The sequence below is a fragment of the Sabethes cyaneus genome, chromosome 3 (genome assembly GCF_943734655.1).
Source record: "Sabethes cyaneus chromosome 3, idSabCyanKW18_F2, whole genome shotgun sequence".
Classification (NCBI taxonomy): domain Eukaryota; kingdom Metazoa; phylum Arthropoda; class Insecta; order Diptera; family Culicidae; genus Sabethes; species Sabethes cyaneus.
Genome location: NC_071355.1, coordinates 183,685,531 through 183,710,395, shown reverse-complemented (window position 1 = coordinate 183,710,395; position 24,865 = coordinate 183,685,531). Strand labels below are relative to the sequence as shown.

General features: G+C 40.3%; 3 protein-coding genes across 3 annotated transcripts; 1 reads left to right on the top strand and 2 right to left on the bottom strand.

The window, feature by feature from the left end:
- Nucleotides 1-6,827: 6,827 nt before the first annotated feature.
- LOC128743709 (SET and MYND domain-containing protein DDB_G0284059-like) lies at nucleotides 6,828-9,081 on the bottom strand. Its single transcript, XM_053840335.1, has 6 exons — nucleotides 8,781-9,081; nucleotides 8,514-8,709; nucleotides 7,881-8,456; nucleotides 7,673-7,825; nucleotides 7,096-7,609; nucleotides 6,828-7,034 (listed from the first exon to the last, which is right to left on the bottom strand). Exons 1-6 carry the CDS (start codon nucleotides 9,079-9,081, stop codon nucleotides 6,828-6,830), a joined length of 1,947 nt encoding a protein of 648 aa, XP_053696310.1.
- Nucleotides 9,082-19,039: 9,958 nt separating this feature from the next.
- On the top strand, nucleotides 19,040-20,667 carry LOC128741519 (uncharacterized). The gene is made up of 3 exons (XM_053837393.1): nucleotides 19,040-19,244; nucleotides 19,305-19,341; nucleotides 19,655-20,667. Exons 1-3 carry the CDS (start codon nucleotides 19,169-19,171, stop codon nucleotides 19,983-19,985), a joined length of 444 nt encoding a protein of 147 aa, XP_053693368.1. The 5' UTR covers nucleotides 19,040-19,168; the 3' UTR covers nucleotides 19,986-20,667.
- On the bottom strand, nucleotides 20,003-24,269 carry LOC128741518 (cyclic AMP-dependent transcription factor ATF-6 alpha). Its single transcript, XM_053837391.1, has 5 exons — nucleotides 23,994-24,269; nucleotides 22,946-23,943; nucleotides 22,717-22,886; nucleotides 21,987-22,663; nucleotides 20,003-20,624 (listed from the first exon to the last, which is right to left on the bottom strand). The coding sequence occupies exons 1-5, from the start codon at nucleotides 24,010-24,012 to the stop codon at nucleotides 20,293-20,295; spliced, it is 2,196 nt and encodes a 731-aa protein (XP_053693366.1). The 5' UTR covers nucleotides 24,013-24,269; the 3' UTR covers nucleotides 20,003-20,292.
- Between the last annotated feature and the right edge of the window lie 596 nt (nucleotides 24,270-24,865).

Below are 24,865 nucleotides of genomic sequence, written 5' to 3'. Positions count from 1 at the left end.
CCTAAAGCTGCCAACAACGCGCCACCCACCGTTCGGATGCTTTTGCACAGTCGAACACTTGAATAAAATTGAGGCAAATCCGCCGTTTTTATCATCTTTTACCACATCTGCTCGGAACTCTTTGTCGTCTATTTATATAATAATGGTCTTCAGACACAGTACTTGATGAAAACGCTGACATGAACAAATTGCACAAGCGCTTGCTGACAAAGCATAATTGGCGATTAATTCGGATCTAAGATCGTTGCTGAGATATTTTATAAAATACAGAGACTTTCGCGAATGTAAACCTGGCCTAATATCTAGTTGGTTCTAAATTCAGAACATGTAGTAGGTGTAATGAAAAAGGGCTGAATGCGCAATATTTACAAACATGCGAGTAATGCGCGCGCGCATCGCGTTGGTACCAAGTTGATGACGCTCGAATCTCTGGTGAGCAGCAGCAAAGTTAAAATTGCGTTTACATATTGTACCTTTGAAGCTGCAGCTCAACAACTGCTTCTGACGGTTAGTTATTACATCAAGCGTGCGATTTATAGATCTACTCTATAATTAAGGGGAAATGAGTCGTCATTAATCTTTCAAATTTAGGAAGCAGTTCTGAGCCACAACAAATAGTATTCACTGCCTTCTTCATGCCAATCTTAACACAAAATGTATATTTTCATGCACATTATTTTTATTTCAATTAAAAAACTGCTTTCGCAATTCATAAAATCAATGACCACTCATTTCTCCTTAAGCCAGCAAAATCATGTAGCGGTGTTATATACGTTTTACATTTTCAAGACGAAATTCCAGGTATTTCGGTCTTGGGTTGCCGCTCTCCAATCGTCCCTAACACAGTATCCTTGTTAAAAGCGATCTTTAATTGGGCATCCTTGCTACACGGCCAGCCCACTGTAGTCTGTCGTGTTTTAGTCGTCTCACAATATCCGCATCTTTGCATACAAGATGAACACCAAGAATTGATCGCACTATCTTATGCTCAAAAATGCCAAGAGCTCGTCGGTCGCTCTCTTTCAACGTTCACGCTTCGAGACCGTAGACTACCACCGGGAGAAATAGCACCTTAGAAAGCGCGAGTTTCGTATGCAGTTGCAGGCTATGAGACCTTAATTGGCTACGTAATCCATGAAAATGAAAATAGAAGTGTAACGTCTGAATGAAAGATTTCAAATGGTAATAACTACTATACTACTGAACGAAACTGAATAATTTATATGTCGTTGGATAGATAAAACAACCAGCAATTTTATGGAGGGGGTAGGAGAGAAATGCTACTGAGGGCGTAAGAGGGGGGTAGGGCTCCTATACAAATGAAACACAATTTTCCTCATAACTCATAACTCATAACTCGTGAACTAATTTAGCAAATGGAGCACATTTGGCATGTGGGGGTTTTAGAAGGCAAGAATTTTTTTATGGTGAATTGAGATCCCTCCCATCTTTAGGAGGGGGGGCACCCACACAAATGAGAGAATTAATCGAGAACTAATCAAGCAAGAGAAACCAAATTTGACATGTGGTGGTTTTTGGAGGTAAGAATTTCTTTTATGGCGTACGGAGACCCCTTTCCCTTCTAAGAGGGGGGGGGGCTTCCATACAAATGAAATTCAAATTTCCTCATTACTCTAGAACTAATCAAGCAAATGGAACCAGATTGCCATTCATGTTAAAAGAGAAGGACGTTCGAATGGCACGTCATATTTGCGATGAACGTACGTGCTTGACTGAGCAGGAGCGAAGAGCAAAATAATATCAACATGTGTTATGGAAATCGAATAACTCATATTAAAATTTGGTCTTGTTTTGGCTGACAAGTTGGTAAAATAACAAAAAATAATATCAAAATTTTGCTCCTTTAAAGCCAAAAAAATAACTACTTGTGTTAATATTTTTTTTGAAACGATGGTTCTACAATTGATGAAGGGACGGTACGGGAAAGAAATGAAAATTTTTGGTGAATGAGGGGAAGAGCGGAAAGGAAGGGGGGGGGGGGTATTGGTAGCTATGCTTGACAAGTAGTCATTTTGACTCCTACCTTGACTCTGTAAGTTGAAATCCCAGAGTTTATCGGGAATTTGTCGCAGGATTTGTCTACCGCATCCTGTTTTACGACTGAGGTCGTTGCAGGAAATTTTTGTTGGCAAATACTAGTGCGGTTTTTGAGAAGGACGCTACACAACGGACCAAATCTAGCTTGATTTTTTCATAGGCCCTAACTGCAAATGAGAGATTCTCTTCATGCCTGCTCTTACGCTTACTACGGCTACATAAAAGCATTTCAATACAATTTTTCTTAACGATTAGCTAGCTTATAAAGCAAAGCAAGGCCTAGATGCTACATTCCGTTTTCGAAACTTGACCTTCTGTTTTTATATGACAGACTTCGCAGCCCGCTGTTAGAGTGTAGGACAATTGCAGGGCCAGTTGCTACGATCCTATTGACTCTAACAGCCTCTCCCAGTTGATATTCGATCGTACGACGACTGACTTATTGTACCAGCGTCATACCTCGAACCCAACTGGGAGGCTGTATAGCTAGCTTATAAGGCCGACAATTATCATTTCGCGCGAAAAAGATGCGTTCAAGTGTATTTGTATCGTTTAGAGGACAATTACGATAAATCTAATACTTTTAATTTTAAGACAATTGTAATTTTGTTCGTGTTGAAATTTATTTATTTGTAATTCTATGTTGTAGTATAGATTTAGGAATGGGTAAAGGGCTTAAGGCGTATATTCGAAATACAAATCAAACCATTTTTTATCGTCGTGATAATCGTAAGAGAGGAGACATGAAGAGGTTCTCTCATTTGCAGTTTGGATCTTATTTGATTTTTTAATCAGGCGAGATTTGGTCCATCGTGGAGTGTCCCTTTCAAAAACCGCACTGGTATTCGCCTCCAAAAGTTTCCTGCAACGGCCTCAGTCTATAAAACTGGATGCGGGAGAAAATTTTGTATGCAGAATTGAGGATAGTAATACCTCGATAATTACTGCATTCAAGGCGATCCCTTCATTCTCTTCATTCGCTGGAGGAAATAGTAGAACCGCTTCTTGTAAGTCACAATAGTTTAAAATTAATTTGTGAAACTAATTAATAAAATTACTAAACGACACAAAATAAAGATCGGCTACAAAAAGGGATTTTTTGGATCAGAGATTTTAACCAGATACAGCCGGGTGTGTGATAAATGACGAAATATACGTCAAAGTTGACTTCCAACAAATCCCACGACAAGAATTTGACTTCGGGAGCCCCGTAACTGTCCTGTACTTCGTAACTGCCCTGCTCCGTAACTGTCTTGTATTCTAACAGCCGGCTGTGAAGTCTGTCGATATAGAAGGGTCAAGTGTTACAAAGACGTTTAAGACCGAGGCTTTGCTTTGCTTTTTTTTTTGGTATCGCTAATAATAAAATTTGCAAGGCTGAATGTCTCCAAAAGTGTCTTTTGGAGCAGCACAATGTTCCAGCAGACATAATTACTAAAATTTGATCAAGTTCTTCTTTATTAAAGATACAAAAAATATCGTCCTTGTACCGCCATCAGCGGCTTGGTAAAAGATTTCTTTCCTTCAAAGTATTTTCTATATTTGTCATGAAGAGATCACATAGAAAAACTGAAAGGGGATTCTCTATGGGTGCTCCTTTTACTTGCTTGAAAAATTTTCCTCTGAACGTGAATTAATTTTCTTCCATATACAGTTCGGTTAACGGTAAATATTTATTAATTTTGTTATCACTGTGCTGGTAAAGTAGTTTTTTAAAATAGTAAAAGTTTCATTCACCGGAATGGTTGGAAACACGCCATGGCGAATGAAATCATTATCTCCTCATCATCGTTATATCACGAAGAACTTAAATTTTCAACGAAATCTCATGTGCTCTTAACTGATTGACTCGAAAACTTCTTTAGCATGACTACTTGGAATTCTTTTACTAGCAGTTTTGCTAAATTTTCAGTTGGCACTGCCGACAACAATTTACAATTTAGAATAAAAATCAAAGGTGTGGTCTGTTCCATCTATAAAAAGGGCGATCGGCTAGATTGCTGTAATTACGGTGGCATTACGATGGTCAATACTGCCGACAAGGAGCTCTCTTTGATTTTGTTACGTCTCTTGAAAATCTGGGTAGAAGTAGTTTAGAGTGTATTGTTTACATTGTATTTTTATCGCTGTTAGTTTTTCCAAACGTCGTGAATAGATTTTGCGCATCGAGACATCGGAAAACAGTCAACGATGAGTCGTGTGATTAAACATCCCAGGTAACCAATAAGCATTTCTAATGCAATTAAAATGCAAGCCAATAAGCATTAAAGTTGCCTTAAATGCTACTTAAATGCTATTTTGGCAAAATATGCGGCTACTTTACTACTAGCCCTCTTATAGTGCTGACAATGCTTATTTGCAGCAAGTTACCGACAAGAAGAATTTAAATAGAATTGTGGATGCCAATTTACAACAGTTATGCAATCAAAAGGCTGATAAACAGCAACCTGCAGTATAAAACGCCAGAGATGCTAATAAACGATTGATTTACTGCTTATAGTAATGCTTATTGGTTACCTGGGATTACTACAATACTCTGAGCATCGAACGAAAGGAGAAATGCGATTAGAATGAAGGTTCTATTATAGCGAATTCATAAATTAACCTGCCTCAGGTCGATTAGCACTCAGTTTTGATCGAAGTGCTGTCAAAGCGTTCATAAATTAACCGAGATTGCATCTCGGTTAAACTGACAGCATTCAGTTTGAAGCGCAGGTTAAAACTGTCTAGCATTACGGTTTACAGGTACTACTACTACTACTACTACTACTACTACTACTACTACTACTACTACTACTACTACTACTACTACTACTACTACTACTACTACTACTACTACTACTACTACTACTACTACTACTACTACTACTACTACTACTACTACTACTACTACTACTACTACTACTACTACTACTACTACTACTACTACTACTACTACTACTACTACTACTACTACTACTACTACTACTACTACTACTACTACTACTACTACTACTACTACTACTACTACTACTACTACTACTACTACTACTACTACTACTACTACTACTACTACTACTACTACTACTACTACTACTACTACTACTACTACTACTACTACTACTACTACTACTACTACTACTACTACTACTACTACTACTACTACTACTACTACTACTACTACTACTACTACTACTACTACTACTACTACTACTACTACTACTACTACTACTACTACTACTACTACTACTACTACTACTACTACTACTACTACTACTACTACTACTACTACTACTACTACTACTACTACTACTACTACTACTACTACTACTACTACTACTACTACTATAAAAAAAATATTTCCATCAAGAGATCTCCAAAGAAATCTCAGAAAAAATCAATTGAAAAATGTGTTATTTTTTGATAAAAAATTTTAAAACTCCCAGAAACTGTACACCCAGATGCTGACGAAGCCTTATTGTCTCATCATGGATGATGAGACTAACGTCAAGGCGGACTTTCGGCAGCTTCCGGGCTACTGTCCTTCACCGCCCAGAACAGGTTTGATGTTCCGGAGGAAGCAAGGAAGTAGAAACTTTTTAAGTGTGCCAAGAAATTCATGATTTTCCAAGCGATCAGCTTATGTAGCAAACGGAGTGCGCCGTTCGTGACTACTGTGTCCGCAGGGTAGCACGCATGGACCTCTCCTTTTTATTAGTTTTTCAATGACGTAGCAAATTCCATAAGAAATACTTGCCGAGTGTACGCTAATGACTTAAAGATCTATCTGACGATTCGTTGCTTCGATTCTCCAGATTCTATCAGATGAATTTGTAGTGTGGTGTAACCTCAATTCTTTAATAATAAGCACTGCTAAGTGCGAACTGATTACATTTCACCGAATTCAAACACCCATTATTTTTGAGTATAGTATTGATGGGCACACGTTAAACAGAGTCAGCCCGGTGTCACCAGTAGACTCTGACTTATGATTTGACAGTACCCCCCATACTGTTGGGCCCTAGGTTGGGCCCAAACAGCAATGGCCGCTCCATAAAATTTCTATGAAGTGATTTCCCACCCAGTGCTTTTGATGTTTAGATTTCAGCCACAAAAAATGGTCATGTACCGGGGGGTCTTAGCATTTTTCTGGACTGTAAGCTGACGTTTTACAGGCAAATTGTTCCTAAAGCAAGTAGGCAACTTGGGTTTATCGCAAAAATTGGATGAGTTTTCAAGGATCCTCATTATTGAAAATGCTTGCGAGTACAGAGAAGGTTTCAACGTCTGGCGTTAACGGACTTATCATGGCGGAATCCCAACAGCCTTCCTGCTTATCCGTCGGAAGCTACTATAGGTATAGGGCACTGGAGCACTGGAGGAACGGTTCGTTTATCTTCTGCTTCAACTTTGTCCACCTACCACGAGACACCTAGAACATCTATAGAATGCAAGGAATTCATTTAAATATTGAAATCTAGTTTTAATTCTGATTTCTGGTTTGGCTTTTTCTGTTAAAGCACCACTTTTTAACACACTGTCCAAAAACCATCCCTCCCGTGATCCATATCCCCTAAAAACAAATTTTGTTAGAAAATGAAGAATCACTCTCCCACAAATGATGGATTTCGGAGAAAGATACTTTCATAAACCCCTATGAAAGGCAGTATTTAAATTTCTTTTTTCCATTATCTTGGTATAAACACCGAAAATGGTTGAAGTTGAATCTAAACTTAGAAAAGAGAGAGAGAAAAAATAATCAAAAATCTTTGTTTATGCTATCGTGTCGACTATTTTTTAATTGCTGTGGCAATGTAACGGTTTCCAAACTCCAGCATGCATGCCCGTAGGCCTTGCTGACATAGATGAAAATCACGATACGGCGGCACCAAAACTTCATCCAGAGTATTCAACATTTCCACATACTTAGACAGTGCCAATTCATACTGGCCGACGTCATGGAGCTTGGTTGCCGATTTGAAGAGCATATCGGTGTCCTGAAAAAATATCCGAAAAACTCGCAATCGAATTTTATAGTATTCCACCATATAATAATACCTGTAGCGATTTGAGTCCCTTCATTATGTTGGTATGTTCACCACACTCTGTGCACAGTATCATAAACTCATTGATTTCCGCTGGAATATTCAAAACATTACTGCAAGGCTTTCCACCGTCACATTTGAAGCGAAGAACATTAGGATCCATATCCGAAAACTTTGGCCAAAGTTCCGTGCAAGCACGACAATTGCACGTAAACTTATACTGATTAAGCAGGGTATTACGACGTTCCTCGCGGTTCACTTGAGTGAACAATGGTCCATAGTTTTCCGCCACCATTGATCCTGCTGAAATGCGCTTAACCGTGCGTACACATACGGAATTGCCCCGATAGAATCTCGTAACACCAGGTTCACATGAATGATTGAAAAGAGCCAAGGTAGGATACAGACCACCGCCAATAAAAACAGATTTTCCTATGTCCCGTTCATTTTCACGCTGCAGTTCTGAAATTTCATGAGCATTGAACTGAAGAAATTGAAGGTTGTGTAGCAGCAGGCCTCCGATGAAGCTGTAAGTAAAAATTCAATGACTGATGAAGAGCAAACCCTTTCAAACTATTCCTTGCAATTACTTTTCACTATCCCCAGTTTTGTAATAACCGCCAAGCACAAGGCATGCGTTGAGTAAAGTAGCCATCAATGTTCGCTGAAAGAAGTCTTCAGGTGTTCGTGTCTTTTCATGAGTTACTAATTTGAAGACTTTTCTGTAGTCGTCATTTTGTAATCTATAAAAACAAAAAACTAAAGCGCATTAGCCGCTATGAAAACGATAGTACCTACTTGTCGGTGGTATCACTTTCCAAATTCGGAAGTTCAGTGCGTAGTTTCATGAAATATTCCTCCGTTTTCTGGGTAATTATTCGCAGCGCCATGTGACATGTAATGGATGCTCCTGATTTCCAAAAAATCGGTAAAAACCCGCATTCATACTGATGGTAGGTTGAGGTAGCTATCTTTCCACATTCGTCGGAGCAAAAGATCACATCTGAGCACTGCGAACAGCAAATAGGAACAGTTACACGCTTGAAGCAGTTACTGCAATGGCTTAAACTGTATTCTTCCAGTAGTACGGATACATGCGGTTTTTCCAACAAAAGAATTGTATTTGGTTTTAGATCACTCTTGGTCCTAGCGAATCTACCCTCATCTACGGAGTAATCAAAATAGAGAGAGCCGTCAATGTAATTTTCCGGAACTTTGGTCTTTTTTGGGATGGATGGTTTCTTGTTTTTCGCCAGTTTCTTTTCCGCTTCGATGTTTTTCGGAAGCAAGTTAATCATTATTTGTGCATCACGTTCCAATTTCTGTCGACGCTCGAGCGGTAGTTTACTTTCATCAAGAGCTGGTAAAGTATCTCTAAAAAATGGGATGCACAATATTATAACTTAAAATGTTGGATGTTACTTGTAATACTTGAAGCATTTTAGAGCACGAACGTGATCTTTCTTGCCCAGATAACAGCGGGCCTGGCGCTCTGTTAGTTTATACATCAGTTCTTTAGGATAATTATTGTTGATTGCTCGTTGAATATCGTCTAAGGCCAAATCATATTTCTCCATGTGATACAAAGCAGCTGATCTGTTTGCAAGGACGATAGCTCTATCCAGTGCTGAAGAAAATAATGTAAACTTTATGTCAAATTCTTACACGTTCGAACCGGCAAACCAATATTCATCGTACCGTTGTTGTGTGGTGTGGCCATATAGCACATGTTGTAGTATGCCAACGCCTCATTCCAGCTCTCCCTTTGAAATGCTTTATTACCCAGGTTTTTGAAGTTGAGCGATTGTTGAAGATTTTTCCCATTAAATTCGCGTACTAATTTCAACTCGGTTACGATTGATTTCGATGAATTAAGGACGCTAAAGCGTTTTTCATCACTATCTAGCTGCGCGAAATGATTAAATTCATTCTGGTCGAAATTTTTACGAACACTCTCACAATATTTTTGGAAAAATCCATCTTTTTTATAGATTTCCATCTGAACGAGTGAAAAACTAAGCTAGCAAATATGGCGACAATAAAACGTGTCTCGTAGAACCGTATGCGGTGAAAAATAAGCGGTGAATGAAAAGAACGAAGCGGCTTTTCTTGCAGGAGATACGTCCCGTGAAAAACTCGTAAGAGAGTCTATTTACGCTCAGATATGTTCGGACTAGGCCGAATAGTCACATGGGACAGTAAACGAACAGGAACGATTTTCTGTTATTATTTTACTTTGTGGTGTTTAATGCTCATTGCTTCTCACCAGATCAAGTCGAAGTCAAGTCGATTTCGTCATTAAGGTGAACATGCGCAGTTCGGGCTACCGTCGAAGTCACAGAAATCAAACTAAGTCGATTGTTTCTTGAAGGTTTAATTGACCCTTACTGACCGACAATAAAGCTAGTTTGAAGGACAGAAATTCGTGAAAATAAAATCGCTATCGCAATTCTTCAATTTTCGGCAGGCTATAAACATCAGAAATCTTGCTTCTGCGACGGATAACTTTCCGCAACAAGGTTTGTTACACAGAAAAGAAACAGTATGAAAAATGTCTATGAGTTTGTAGGGTTTATTTCTAATTCTCGTCGTAGTAAGTAAAGCCATTCTAATTTCATTTGTTGGATGGATTTAATGAATACTCCAAAAGTTCTTGTGCTGATTTGACTAAAACACACCTACCTTCCGATCCGTGAACTTTGAAATCACTGAAAAGCGATTATTAAAGCATATTATTGAAATTACACCACTGACTTTATTTTATAAATTCGTCGTACCGTTTTAAAATCCATCCATCAAAATTTTTCATCGTCCGAATTAAACATCACAAAAATATTTTTTTTTGAAACGATGGTTCTACAATTGATGAAGGGACGGTAGGGGAAAGAAATGGAAATTTTTTTTTTTTTTTTGTGAAGGAGGAGGGGGAAGAGCGGAACATGCCCTGGAGGGAGTTGTGAGTTCGAATCCGGTTGTAATCTCAGATTACAGCTTGATTCGACTCATGCACCTTCCAGCATTGGACAAAAGGTAGGAGTCAAAATGACTACTTGTCAAGCATAGCTACCAATACCCCCCCCCCTTTCCTTTCCGCTCTTCCCCCTCCTCCTTCACCAAAAAAAAAAAAAAATTCCATTTCTTTCCCCTACCGTCCCTTCATCAATTGTTGAACCATCGTTTCAAAAAAAAAATTTTAATATATGTATGACCTCATTCCAAGGTCAAGACTAAAAAAAAAACTTGAGATTAGTCCATCACAAAAATTTTTACGAAGCTAACGCGCATGTATTTGTGTAGGACGGCATGACAAATGTTATTTTGCAAAATTTCTGCAGGTCAGGCAAGTTTTCCTGGCTGTATAATAACGACAATGCCTTGCGTTAGTTATTTTCATTTATGAATGACTGAAATTAAAACGATTAGTCGACATTTTCTTCTTCGTCGCACGAAAAAACGTAGGAAATAGGTAGGTCCTTACGACCTATTCGGCCCACCGTAGCCTACCAACTTTCATCAAATGCAGGATGGGAATCTCTCCAAGCAGCCCCTGTTGCTAGTGATTCATACGCTTCCGCCATTTTCCGCCTTTAGTTTGTACTCCACCAAATACCGTGGACCCCCGTTCGTTTGACCGTTTTTAATCTGAACACTTTTTAATTTGAACCCCGTTGGTTTGCACGACGTGCAAATTAAAAATGGTTCAAACGTCATTCTCAATATGACAACATTTGCTTATGCAGACAATGCACATAAACACGATTTGTTTGTGCTGATCTACCGTGTTTAAACTGTTTCACATTGCGTTTTCCCAACGATTATGGTAGAAATCCGATCGGAGAATGAAATATTCGCTGCTTGCAACTGCCAACTGAATCAAACCACCAAAACAATAACAAAGAGCAGGGCAGCCAGTTCACACAAGTTCCAGCATATTTAGGGTTACCAGTTGTTCAAATTAAAAACTAACCCCGTTAGTTTGCATGAGGAATCGTTCAAACGACCGGGGGTCCACTGTATCGTCGGCGTGTCAGTACATCTTCCTTTTATGAATTTCGTCGCATTGATTTTTGGCTCAATGTCTCCCCTGTCGTATAATTCCTGACTACTATATCAAAGTCATCTGCGAAGCCTAGGAGTTGGCTGCTTTTGGTGAAAATCATGTCTCTTGCATCGATGCCCAGTCGTCGGACCCCTCAACATATTGGTCTCGATCGACTGTATCGTACGTTGCTTTGAAGCCAATAAAGATGTGATGCGAGTGCACGTTGTACTCCTGAAATTTCTGCCTAATGTATTGGATGGTATAAATTTGGTCCATTGTGCCTCGAGCCATGTAACCACCTGATTATCCTCTATAATTTCTTGTGCTATCGATGACAACTGGTGTAATGGGATCTGGGAGAGTACCTTGCAAGCGGTATTTGCCAGCCCTATACCGCTATAGTTGCAGCAGTCGAGCCGATTACCATTTTTGTAGAAGAGGCAAACCACTTCTTCTATCCATTCCTCCGGTATCGCCACCCAAATCTTGGAAATTACCCAGAGGTGTTATCAGCATTTCTCGACCATGTTTATAAAGCTCTGCTGGTACGCGATTCTTAGCGGCGGCATTGTTTGTCTTCGGCAACCCGATTTCTCGTTTAATTTTTTGGAGAACAGGTACTGGGACAGCACTATCTTTCATTGGCACTCCTAGGACAACTTCCGTTCCGCCTGCTTCTGCAACTTCACCATTGCCATTGAGGTGTTCACCGAAGACACGCTTCCACCTGTCGACCACCTCACCCTCGTTTGTGATCAGATGCCCTTCTGCGTCCGTTCACCTGTCTGGTTTCGGTGTGTAGCCCTTACGAGTTCATTCACCTTCTCTTAAAACTTGCGCGTGCCATTAGCTCGGAATAGTAGATTTAATTTAGCATCCATGTCCTCCTTCTGGCGTTTTTAATTCCTCAGAATCGTGGTTAATTGGTTCCCTGCTTCGTGCTCGAAGTTCTCCCTAGTGGCAATGCTCAGATAATTTTTTCTCTCCGCTGCTTGCACGATACGCCGAACTGGAGAGGGCTGTTAAACGTGCTTGTAGGTGGGACAAGAGAGCCTGGACTAACTCCCTAGCCGAACAAGGAGAAACCGTCGCCGCCAATGGTGATATCCGTTTGTTGTACGATATTTCTCGCCGCCTTAGTGGCGCGATAAGTGATGGACTGGACATTTTGAACAAGTCTTCCGAGTTTCAAATGTCAGAGACCAACAAAACCAGCAGCGTATGACGCCTACAGCTCGTCGAATTAATCGCGTCAACTCGGAGGCGCCGTCGCTGGATGAAATTCTAGCAGCCATCAAGAGCATGAAATCCAATAGAGCGTTAGGAATACACTGTATTTCAGCCGAAATGCTCAAAGCTGACCCATCTTTGTCAGCCCAGATGATGCATCAGCTTTTCAGCAACATTTGGGAAACCGCAACTTTTCCGATGGACTGGATGCAGAGCATATTGGTCAAAGTCCCTAAGAAAGGAGACAGATCAACGAATTCCAGGACTCTCTTCTGCTGGTGTTCGTTGACTCCGAACAGGCGTTCGACCGACTCAACCACGAAAACATCTGGGGCGCTCTTAGGCGAAGAGGAGTACGATACGTTCTCGTACAAGGTTTTCCACGAGAGCGTCTTGTCCGAACCCATAAGGGTTACTGCTGGCGTGAAACAGGGCTGCATTTTATCACCGCTTCTGTTTCTCATCGTTATGAATGAGATATTAGTTAGATCAATTGACAGTAGACCAAATCGACAATTGTTTTGGAATCCTCTAACGATGGAGCAGCTAAATGACCTCGACCTAGCCGACGACATTGTCGACGCCAAAACAATATGCAGAGCAAGTTAGATGACCTCTCCGAGAGCTCCCAGGCAACAGATCTCACAGTCAATGTAGCGAGAACTAAGTCTATGGTAGTGAACACTGACAATTCCACCAACTTCACAGTAGCGGGACAACAAGTTGAGCAGGTAGACGCCTTTCAACATCTTGGTAGTCAAACAACGCTCGATGGTGGTACCAAGACTGATATAGCCTCACGGATCAGGAAGGCCAGGGGTGCCTTTGCAGGTCTGCGAAACATTTGGCGCTCAAGCCAGATCACTCTACGTACGAAAACCCGAATCTTTAATTCAAACGTTAAATTCGTACTGCTGTATGCCTGCGAAACGTGGTGCGTGTCAGCCGAGACAACACAAAAAATGCAGGTATTCATTAATCGGTGCCTGCGATACATCATTCGTGCCTGGTAGCCTGATAATTGGATATCCAATGAGAAACTCCATCGTCGATGTCATCAACGGCCGATAGCCACAGAAATTCGTGAACGTAGGTGGAAGTGGATCGGACAAACCTTGAGGAAAGGAGCGAACGAGGTTTGCAGAGAAGCACTCGACTGGAATCCACAAGGACAGCGTAGAAGAGGCAGACCCAGAGGCTCATGGCGACGCAGCCTACTGTGTTACCTGACTCACTGCGAAATGCGTTGTATTCGCGGTATCGTGTTGGTTCGAAAGGTTTCGAAAAATATCGCCCTTGTATCGAAAATATCGTTAATTTTGATCACTAAAAATAACGTACTTAAACGTTATATTTCATGTGCCAGTAGTACGCAATAATTGTATTGTGAAACTGAATTGTTATTTATGCAACTTTTTACAAATTAAATGCAATAACAAAAGCACAACTTACAAAAAATCGTTTGTTATCGATATTAACTGCATATGCGTTATAAACAAATAAAGCGCATGGTTACGTTTTATTTCAATAATACGCATATTCGCAGTGAGTCAGGTAAAACAGTAGCCAACGACATCCGGGCTGTAGACGAGAACCTGTTCTGGCGACAGGTAAAAGCCATGACGGGTAACCGTCAGCAGTGGAGATCTCTGATTTCATCCCTTTGTTCTGCCGGACCCGCGGGCATGGGCACATAAGTAAGTAAGTAAGCTTGCACTTGTACCGGTATTACGTTATACACACTTAAAAATTTTCGCTGGAATCCAGCAAAATTTTGCTAGATTTGGCAGAGCTGTATTATCAGCAATCCATCCAGCAAAAAAAAACTTGCTGATTTTACAACACCGGAAATATATTGCGACAGCTGTCAATATTCCCCGATTTTGTAAGCTAGTGCTAGGAATTAAACATGTAATCGAAAGTACTGCACACGGTTTTATTTTGATTTGAATTAGTCCCGTCATTCTTCCGTGTTACTTACGCATGGCCTAACGTGTTATAACAAGGCCTGCGTAGCATAATTTCTCCATCTTATTCGGTCCATGGCGGCTAGTTTCCAGATCCGCGAGCACCCAGTGCTCGCCAAATCAAGCTCCACCTGGGCGCTCGCTGTGCCCCTCTTCGTCTTGTTCCTACCGGATTCGATCCAAAAACCATTTTTGCAGGATAGTTGTCCGGCATTCTAGCAACATATCCTGCCCAACGTATCCGTCCAGTTTTACTAGTTCTGAATACGTAGAGACGCGTACGCTCATGGTTTATATTTCGCCTCCATATACCTTTTTTTGCACGCCACCGAAGATGGTTCTTAACACTCGCCGTTCAAAAACTCCGAGTGCTCGTAGGTTCTCCTCTAGCAGTGTCCACGTTTCGTGCCCGTAGAGGACAACCGGTCTATTTAGCGTTTTGTACAGTGTGCACTTTGTACGGGGGCACAGATTGTTCGTCCGCAAGTGTTTATGGAGTTCGTCGCAGCCTCAACTTCCGCTGATAATACGCCTTTTAATCTCACGTCTGATATTGTTGTCCTCTGTTGCCAGTCAGCTAAGCTATACGAACTCGTCGACTACCTCAAACTCATCCCCGTCGATTACCATGGTACTGCCCAAGCGGGCCCTGTCACACTCGATCCCGGCCGTCTGCATATACTTTGTTTTAGACGTATTTATCTTCAACCCAATCTTTTCTGCTTCGCGTTTTAGTTTGGTGTACTGATCTTGTTCTGAAATGTTCTGCCGACAGTATCCACACGTCGTCAGCAAAGCAGACTGCAATTTGACTGAATTTATTGAAAATCGAGTCCCGCATTTCGATCGCCGCTCGTCTTATAACAACTTCAAGCACAATGTTGAACAGCAGGCAGGAAAGCCTATATTCTTGTAGAAGTCCCTTGCGAGATTCGAATGGATCCGACAATCCACCCGAGATGCTCACACAGCACTGGATCCCATCCATCGTAGCCATGATAAGTCTAGTAAGCTTACCCGGAAAGCCGTTTTCGTTCAGGATTCTCCATAGCTCTTATCGGTTTACACTATCATATGCGGCTTTGAAATCGATGAACAGGTGGAAGATCTGCCGCAGGGTGAAGATTTGGTCCGTTATAGACCGACCCTCCATGAAAGCAACCTGATAACTTCCCACAAATCTACCAGCTATTGGCTATCTATTGGCTATTGGTCGATGGTAGATGACCTGAGACAGCACTTTGTAGGCGGCATTCAAGATAATGATCGCTCGGTAGTTCTCACAATCGAGCTCATCGTCTTTCTTATAAATAGGGCAAATAACCTCGTCTTTCGACTTTGTCGATAGTCGTTCCGTATCCCTAATCTTGACAAACAGTTGATGCATATAGCCGGCCAACTTGTCCGGGCCCATTTTAATAAGTTCCACTCCAATGCTATCCTTTCCCGCTGTTTTGTTGTTCTTCCGCCGCTGGATGGCTTCTTTAACTTCCATTATCAATGGGGGTAGCACATTTGCGTTGCTTGCTACACCAATGAGGTCACTTCCTCTACTATCATGGTCTGCACGCTTGCACGCCATCCTGGTGTTTATCGCAGTGCTACTTCCACCTTTCGATCACTGCATGGTCGTCAGTCAAGATACGTCCATCTTTATCTCCGCACATTTCGGCACGCAGCTCAAAGCCTTTGCGAAATTTGTTTAGTCTCTGATAGAACTTCCGTGTATCGTGAAACCGGTACAGCTGCTCGAGTTCTTCGCACTCCTTTTTCTCCTGATGGCGTTTCTTCTCATGGAAAAGTCGAGTTTGCTGTCTCCGCTTCTGTTTGTATCGCTCCTTATTCTGACGGGTGACTCTACGCAACATTTGTACCCGCGCTGCGCTCTTCTAATCCAATATCAGCTGGCACTCTTCGTCAAATCATTCGTTATGTCGATTCGGTGTCAAACGGCCTAGGACGTCCTCCACTACGCTGTTAATGGCTGTTTTCACGGCATTCCAACAGTCCTCAAGAAGGGCTTCATCCAGCTCATCATCTTCCAGCAGCGCGGTTTCGAAGGATAACGGGTAGCTTTTGGCGACATCCGGTTGCTTCAGTCGCGTTAGATTATACCGTGGTGGGCTCCGGTATCGTATGTTGTTCACAACACATAGTTTATGACGTATCCTTACCATCGCTAGGCAGTGATCCGAATCAATGTTAGCGCCCGGTTAGGTTCTGACCACAGAGAACAGACTACCAGGTAATTGACGAGAAGTGTGTAAAAAGTTTTTATGTAATCAACGAGTAATTTTACGATGGGGCACCCCTCGAGCTGTAAGTAGTAAACTAAAACTTACCCAACAAACATTTATGCCGCATAATTACTTATCAAGCGCTTGATTCCTTAACACTGGCTATGTAACGATTGAATAATCTACTGTTCAAATAAAATGTTTTTAGGTGATGTCGCTCCCATCGCTACTATGTAACACCAGTACAAAGTAATATTGGTAAAGGTGCACGCATATTTTTTTATGCGTTTGGCAAACTATTTCTGGAGGGCGCCACCGGCAGATTTTACACACAAAAAAATCGATTACTTTCTTTGAGCCTGTTAATCTGTTCACTGTGTTCTGACGTCGATAATGTCTGAAAAGTGCCGACCATCTCTCAGAATGTGGTCGATTTGTGATTCCGTCTGGTTGGGTGATCTCCTCCAGGTGTACGGATGGTAGAGGTTATGCTGGAAGAAGGTACTACGTATGGTTATGTTCTTGGAGGCGGCAAGGTCGACAAGTCTCAGGCCGTTTTCGCTCGTTTGCGGGTGTACGCTGAACCGTCCACCGGTTACCGGTTCAAATTCCTTCTCCTGGCCAATCTGAGCATTACAGTCCCCGATGATAATTTTGACATCATGTCTTGGGCAGCGGTCGTATTCCCAGTAAACCATTTGGTTTATATATCTCGATTCCAACTGAGATATACGAAATCGTATCTGAACGAAAAGTTATATTTCACGCCATATAAGAACATATATGTACCAAAGTGGAGGCGATATACGTGCGAAAATTTTGACAATTATTTGTAATTCTATTTTGCGTAGTTTTTATAACACGCAACTAAATACTCCTGAATATATGATTAAGATATGATCAAATATTGCAATCGTCTATACTGCTTTATAATTCACAGTCATGAATTGTATATGAAGGCACGCACGACTGCAAAACAACTTATTGTTCACTTCGATTTGAACTACTCTAATCATTATACAATTCCAATGTGAAATTGACATAAAAACGATTTAATGTGAACTTTCTATTACGATTTTGTGTTATCTGGGTTAGCGCTCCAACTGCGCGTAAAATTAGTCCCCAGATAACACAAAATCGTAATAGAAAGTTCACATTAAATCGTTTTCATGTCAATTTCACATTGGAATTGTATAATGATTAGGGTATGTCAAATCGAAGTGAACAATAAGTTGTTTTGCAGTCGTGCGTGTCTTCATATACAATTCATGACTGTGAATTATAAAGCAGTATAGACGATTGCAATATTTGATTATATCTTAATCATATATTCAGGAGTATTTAGTTGCGTGTTATAAAAACTACGCAAAATAGAATTACAAATAATTGTCAAAATTTTCGCACGTATATCGCCTCCAGTTTGGTACATATATGTTCCTATATGGCGTGAAATATAACTTTTTCGTTCAGATATAATTTCGTATATCTCAGTTGCAATCGAGATATACAAACCAAATGGTTTACTGGGTGGATGCTGGTAAATGTAATAGAAAAAGTGTAACCGTTTCGGTCCCTGATACCGACCACTTTCTAAAGATTTCTTCTGTATATTCGCGTGGACGGTATTAAACGATCTCTTGCACACTCATAGAAATGCCCGTATGTACGTGTGAGTGACATTCTGCCAAAATGTTTCGATCTCTTGCGCTCTTTAAGAAATTCCTATTCGGCTTCACCCCTACAGTAAACTTTTGGAGGTGGCAGCAGCTTACGTTCGTCAACGCGAATACTAAGTGTACATAAAATTGAGCTGTACATGTGACACCACTGCTACGTTAGAATCAGACGCTATAATATATTCATGTGTCCAGGAGTACCAGATCTATATGTATAGCACATTTACCAATTTTGAAACAAATTTCAAACAAAATAACGCAATTTTTGTATCTTCTATGACTTTTGCACTAATTTACATTCATTTACATTTCTTAACGGTTTGTTCGATATATGTACAGATCTTTTCCTGAGATCTTTTCCTACAGACTATTTTCTGAGTTCCGTGTTTTGTTCGTTTTGTTAACTATAGAAATAATTAAAATTCAATAATTAATTCTGCTTGAAATAATTAAAAACAAATCTGGCATCTCTGGTCGTAGAAACAAAAAGCAATGGTACCAGATGTGTAAAATTTTCAACAAAATGCAGATTATTAAAAGTTCTTGCGAATTTGCGATCTGTGATGGTTTAACACTGTTTAACAAATTGCAGATATTCGTGACAAGTCTTTGGTCAAATCTCTCAACAGTTGAGCAAATTTCTGATGATTATTTGTGCATTCCGCCGGCAATACTTTTATCTAGATTTCCAGCATTTCGAGGATTTCAAGCTATTTAGTTTTGGGTTTCCAGTAAAATCTGGCATCTCTGATAGAAGCCATAAAAGAGCCATAAAACATAAAACAAACGACAAAACAAACGGAATTTTTGCATAGACATATTGCATAGTTCAAAACTTAGAGTTAAAATAAGTCTTGTTAGATAACAGCAGGATAGTTGTAACATAGTAACATAATATAGATTAGATAATCATACGTTATCGTAGCAAATCGTAATGGAAATCAACACCAGCAAAGATAATGACATTGTTGTCCGGCGGCGTTCCACTTTGTTTACTTCTGCTGATACCAGTTAGTTCTTGGAACATCGTACCATTGTGTATGGAGCTAATTATTAATTTTATTTTGTAGATTCTGCCTCAAGTTCTCCGAGTACTTACACGATAAGGTATGCACATTTTTTAATATCTACAATCGCGCTTTATATGTTTCCGATATTTTGGTTGCGCGTTATAACATATTTATAACGTTTTAACATTTGATTCATTTAATATCTTAGACCAACAAACTATGTAAATAATAGTAATTTATAATTTTCATTAAACATGCAATACAAATCTAACGACCGTATATTAGGCATAATGAAACAAAGAAGACACCATCAAATTTTTTCAGTAAGAAAACTAACAAACGGTTGCATTTGTTTATTTCATCATTATGTTATACCTTATCCTTTCAATTGCGAACATTTTAACTTTTAGCTATGAAAAGCAGCTTAGAGACGAAATTGAAAATTGGAACCGAATGATTAATGAAACGTACAAGAAAATAAAGGAACTTAAACGAACGCAAATCGAGCTGGACTCTTCTCTACTTTCCAAGGAACAAAAACAGTACTTGGAAATGGGACCGAAAACGGAGAAGATTTTACAGCAGTCCAACGAATTCAGAGCTTTGGTAGAACGCTATATACAGCGGAAATCCTTCCTGGCACAACGATACGATGCCCTACTGAAGGACGCTCGTGCCATCGTCGATAATAAGGCACTGAGTGTCGGCGAAAGGCAATTGCTTTCGGAGGAAGTGGATTAGTCGATATTATTGTGGTCACCAATTACTGTGTTTTATTATTATTTTCATAAATTTGCACGAATCATTTGTGTTTTAAACATTAGTTGCCTTACATTCTAAGTATATTGTTAGTATAACAGCCCTTTTCGATCCTATGTATTCGTCAGCTTTAGTTGATAGCATCATGCACGTCATTTTGTCATTTTAACAATAATTAAATTTTTATATTAAATTGCACTTTGCAAAAAAAATATGAAAAAAATTATTTGTATAATTTAGCTGGCTTATTAGAAGAAAAAACAGAATTATACAATTGTGTGTGGAATAGTCAGTTCAAATCCAGTTCGTTGCGCATATTTTCATTCATACGCTGAACAAAAAAAGGTCTACTAGCATGATGCTTATTTTGATACCTTCTGCCCGGTTTGGCATTCTGCTGCTCGCCATTAGTGGTGACATTTTGTCCATTATTGTCGCTGAAATGTGTTGTGGACCTCGAAGCTGCCTGTTTTGCGTTAGTTTTAGCGAAAGAATCATCTGTTCTTGCCTGCGATCGCAACAGATCTCCTGGAATCACTTTCTCTCTGATCTGTATTATTGAAGTGTTCATCACTTCGCAATCGATCTGCATCAAGGATACTTTTTCCGAATGATGAGTGGCTGCAAACGTTAATATTGTTAGAATACATCGAAACGTAATGACACTAGTATAATATTAACAATAAATTTTTAAATTTCTTCCGTGATTATTTTATTCTATATACTGATGACAATTGTCATTACCCTACCATACCTTAGTAAACTCATTGATTCTCATTTTGTGTCGCAATAATTAGCACACAATTCTGTTGAGAATAGTGTTCTATTGGCACATTCCCACAAGTGGCGAATTAACACATACACAACAAGTCTTGTTTAAGAAAGTGTTATAGAGAAGGGAGACAGTCTTGATTTTTGCGTACCAACGGTGCCTTGCGCATTCAACGTAAAATAGATCCTACAGTGATTCATTCATAGCCTCTTGTCGAAGCCGCTCTGCCGTAAGAGGTTGAGCTGAACGATGACCCTCTTGAGGACTGTTGGAGTATCATTAAAACCGTCACCAATGTAGCGGAGAACGTCTTAGGTTGTGTGGCACCGAATAGCCGTAACGAATAGTTTAATGAGTAGCAACACATATTGAAAGAAAAAAAAAGAGAGGGCAGCAAATTCGACTCTTCAAGAGAAAAAGCGCCACCAGAAGGAGAAGGAATGCGAGGAGCTCGAGCAGCTGTACTGTTTTCCTAATACGCGAAGGTTCTATCAAAAACTCAATGAATCTCGCAAGGGCTCTGTGCCAGGGGCCGAAATGTGCAGAGATAGGTTGGAGGTATTTCGACAGACGACTATGCGGTCGCGGTGATTGAAAAGTGGAAGCAGCACTACGATGAACACTTGAGTGCAGGCAGAAGATTGTAATAGTAAAAGAAGTGACTTCATTGGTGCAGCAAGCAACGGAGATGTGCCACTCTCATCGATAAGCGAAGTTAAAGAAGTCATCCAGCGGCTGAAGAGCAACAAAGCAGTAAAAAGGGGGGTATTGGAGCGGAGCTTATCAAAATGGGCCATGACAGGTTGACATGCTGTTTGCGTCGTTAATTGATAGTCAAGATTCAAATCTTAATCAAATCAAATATTCACCCTGCGGATCGCCGCAATAATGCTATAACGCCGGGAATTCCGTGTCCCCACGCATCATCTATTCATTGATTTCAAAGCGGCATATGATAGTTTAAACCGACAAGAGCTATGGAGAATCCTGGATGAAAACGGTTTTCTGGGGAAGCTTACTAGACTTATCATGATGGAGTGCTGTGTGAGAATGTCGGGTGGATTGTCGGACCCATTAGAATCTTGCATCCTTGTCAAAAGACGTAAGGCCAACTAATAAAGTAAGACCACTGATGAAGCTAGTGATAATCTAGGTCCTAGAAATATTAGTCGTTTCTTATTCCTAAAAAACACAACAGAAAGCATACTTACTATTTTCCATCAACGCTGGCAACATAAGTGACATTTTGGGCCGGTTAGTTTTATTGTAGGCCAAAGCCGGCAGCAGCAGATGCTCTCCGCTAAACGAGACCAGATAGAAGGTATCGTCTCGGCGTCCAATCTCTTCGAAAAAGCTGGCGTATGCTTTACTGAAGCCCGGATAGTAAACGGCAAGCTCACTATCGCGAATTGCCTTTCGCTGCTGCAGAAGCTTCGATGGCTTCGCTTTCATGCTTTTCGATACATGTCGCTTCGCTTTGCCCTTCCTGTGAAAGGATTGCATCTGCGAACTGATGTCCTTCATTTGCTTGTAAATCGAATCGATCGTATCTTTCAAGGCAAACATTTCCGAAAACGAGTTAATCCTCATATCGTTGCCGTCACGATCGGTCAAATTTTTATACCCATTTTCACCAATCCATCGTCGCAGTTCACTAGCCAGTCGAATGTTTTCTGTTTGGTTTACATAGAAAGGACAAACCGAGAACGGCTCTTCCACCACGTCGGAGAGATCGTCGAGATTAGTGAAATTCATACTTAAGTTGATGTTTTGCGATTGTTGAGCTAAACGATTAGAACCGTCAAGCCAAAGAAGGCTCCGCTTCTGACGAAAAGTTTGAGCAGATTTTTCCACTATGGCACGGTCGCTACTCTTGCCGATTAGATTACTAAAAAAAGCAATCAATATTTATTTAGTTTCCACGCAACTAATGGCACTTACCCAAAAGGTCCAAAATTGAGCGAAACCATAAATAACATAGCCAGTACAATCGCTGTATTCTTGCGTGCATTTGATGTTTGGATCTGCTTTGAAATGATGCTCATGCTTCCGGTGTTCATAGTTGCGCAAGAACACTTGAGCTTCAACTTTTCATGCATCCTCAAATTTTCCTAAATAATAAGACAAAATAGAAATGACCAGCACCTCGCACAAACATTCCAGCACTTACACTTTTCAAATACTCGTTCTCCTTAGTCAACACATCAATACGTTGCTCCAGGGAAGTTACGTACTCTTTTTTGCGTACCCTTGAGAGATAGGCTGATTCCCGATTCTTTATCATACGTTGATGTCGCTTGATGATCCTTTCATTTATGGGACCGTTTATAAACGGTTCTTCCAGTGTGCTCGATGAAGAGTTTATTAAGTCGGGTTTCTTCTCTTGTAACGTAGTTACAGTCGCTGTCGGTTGCTGTGCTGGTTTAGGCAACACCGGTTTGCGTAAAACTGGTGGCAAAATGCTTGAAGCAGGAGTGGCTTTAATTAAAATTGTTCCATTGTTTGATCGATTTTTTATGTTCTTCACTAAATTTTGATAATCTTTGGCCGCCAATACTATTGTTTTTTTAGTAATACCTTTAGAAAGGACGCGAGCTGGTGCTTGACCGCTGCTGCTAGAAAATCCTTTAGGAGGAAGTTTTATTTTCTTCAAATCTGATAAATTGCCAAGAGAAGCAGGTTTTTGAACAATTGGAATTTGTGCAGTTCCAATACGTACAACATTGCAAGAAGTGCTAGTTAAGCTTTCTGGCGAAACCGGAGGGCTGTCCAGTGAGACGTAGTTAGTTTTGGCACTTTCACATGATCCATAACCGCTTGACGGGTACGTATCAAAGCTTCTATTGCTGTCTGAGGGCGATGGAGTATTTCGTCGAGATGACGACGAGCAGTCCGATTCACTCTCCCTCTTGACAATTCCGTTCAGAAACATATCAGGATCAATAAACTCTCCGTATTCGGGACTTGCTGGTTGAATATCTTTTCGTGATAGAATTTCTTCCAATGGGCGCGGTTCTGCATTGCTCTCAAGAACGTCGAATGTTTCTGTTCCGCATTGCGATTCCTCGTACGGAGTCATTGGAAAGTACTCGAGAATGGGTGCAATGTCCTCGTATGGAGCCATTGGAAAATACTCGAGAATAGGCTCGATGTCCAACATGTTTTCTTCTAAAGTAAACAGAATTAGCAGAGCTTAATTTTAAGTTATCAATACGAACCGTAGTTTTGGCTTTCCATACTAGCAATCAATTAATCGTTCCAAGTCCTGCCTTAGTCAATTTAAACGATTTAAACCTAACAAAGATTGTTTGTGTTTTCAGATGTGTCTACCGAAAATCTCCGGTAATAGATTTTGCCGGTTCATCCAATTGTTGTTATGAACACACATTTATTCCAATGCGTTAAATTTTATTGATATTTTATTCATTTTTCGCAATATATAAAAAAACGGCAAATATTGTAAACTTTGATAACTAAACAATTTTATTGCAAATGCAAAATATGCAAATTGCAAACCAGCCCGACAGTGCACTACAGTGTTGTCAGATGTTTTTGATAGCCTGCTGCTACGCAAAAACCTTGACAAAAACAAACACTCGAAAGGCTCGAAATCCCCGAAAAGGGAGAATTGACCTGCCACGTAATGCAAATTTTAACCAAAAGTTCCAAGTTTTCGCATCATTTATAGATGGAATTAACAAGAGGGAGAATGACGCTAGTGTAAACAAAACGGGTGAGTGTTATTTTTTGCTGTCCAGAATGGGAAAATCGACCCTCACTCGGTTTGTTTGCGCTTGCTACATTCGCTCTTTTGTTGATTCTAGATAGAATTAACAACAGGGCGAACAGGGCGAATGTCGCAAATGTGAACAAAACGGCTATTATTTTTTGCTGGACTAGCATAGGAAAATCAATCCTTCAGTCGGTTTGTTTACGCTTGCGAAATTCGCCCTTTTGTAAATTGAACTCGCCCGATCTGAACGAGCTGTTTTTCATATTAGCGGGGGTTGAGTGTAGTTTTTTCGGTGTAAGATCTTTTGGCAACACCGTGTCTATTTTAATCAATTTTTATCGGTGTAGGTCCTTTTGA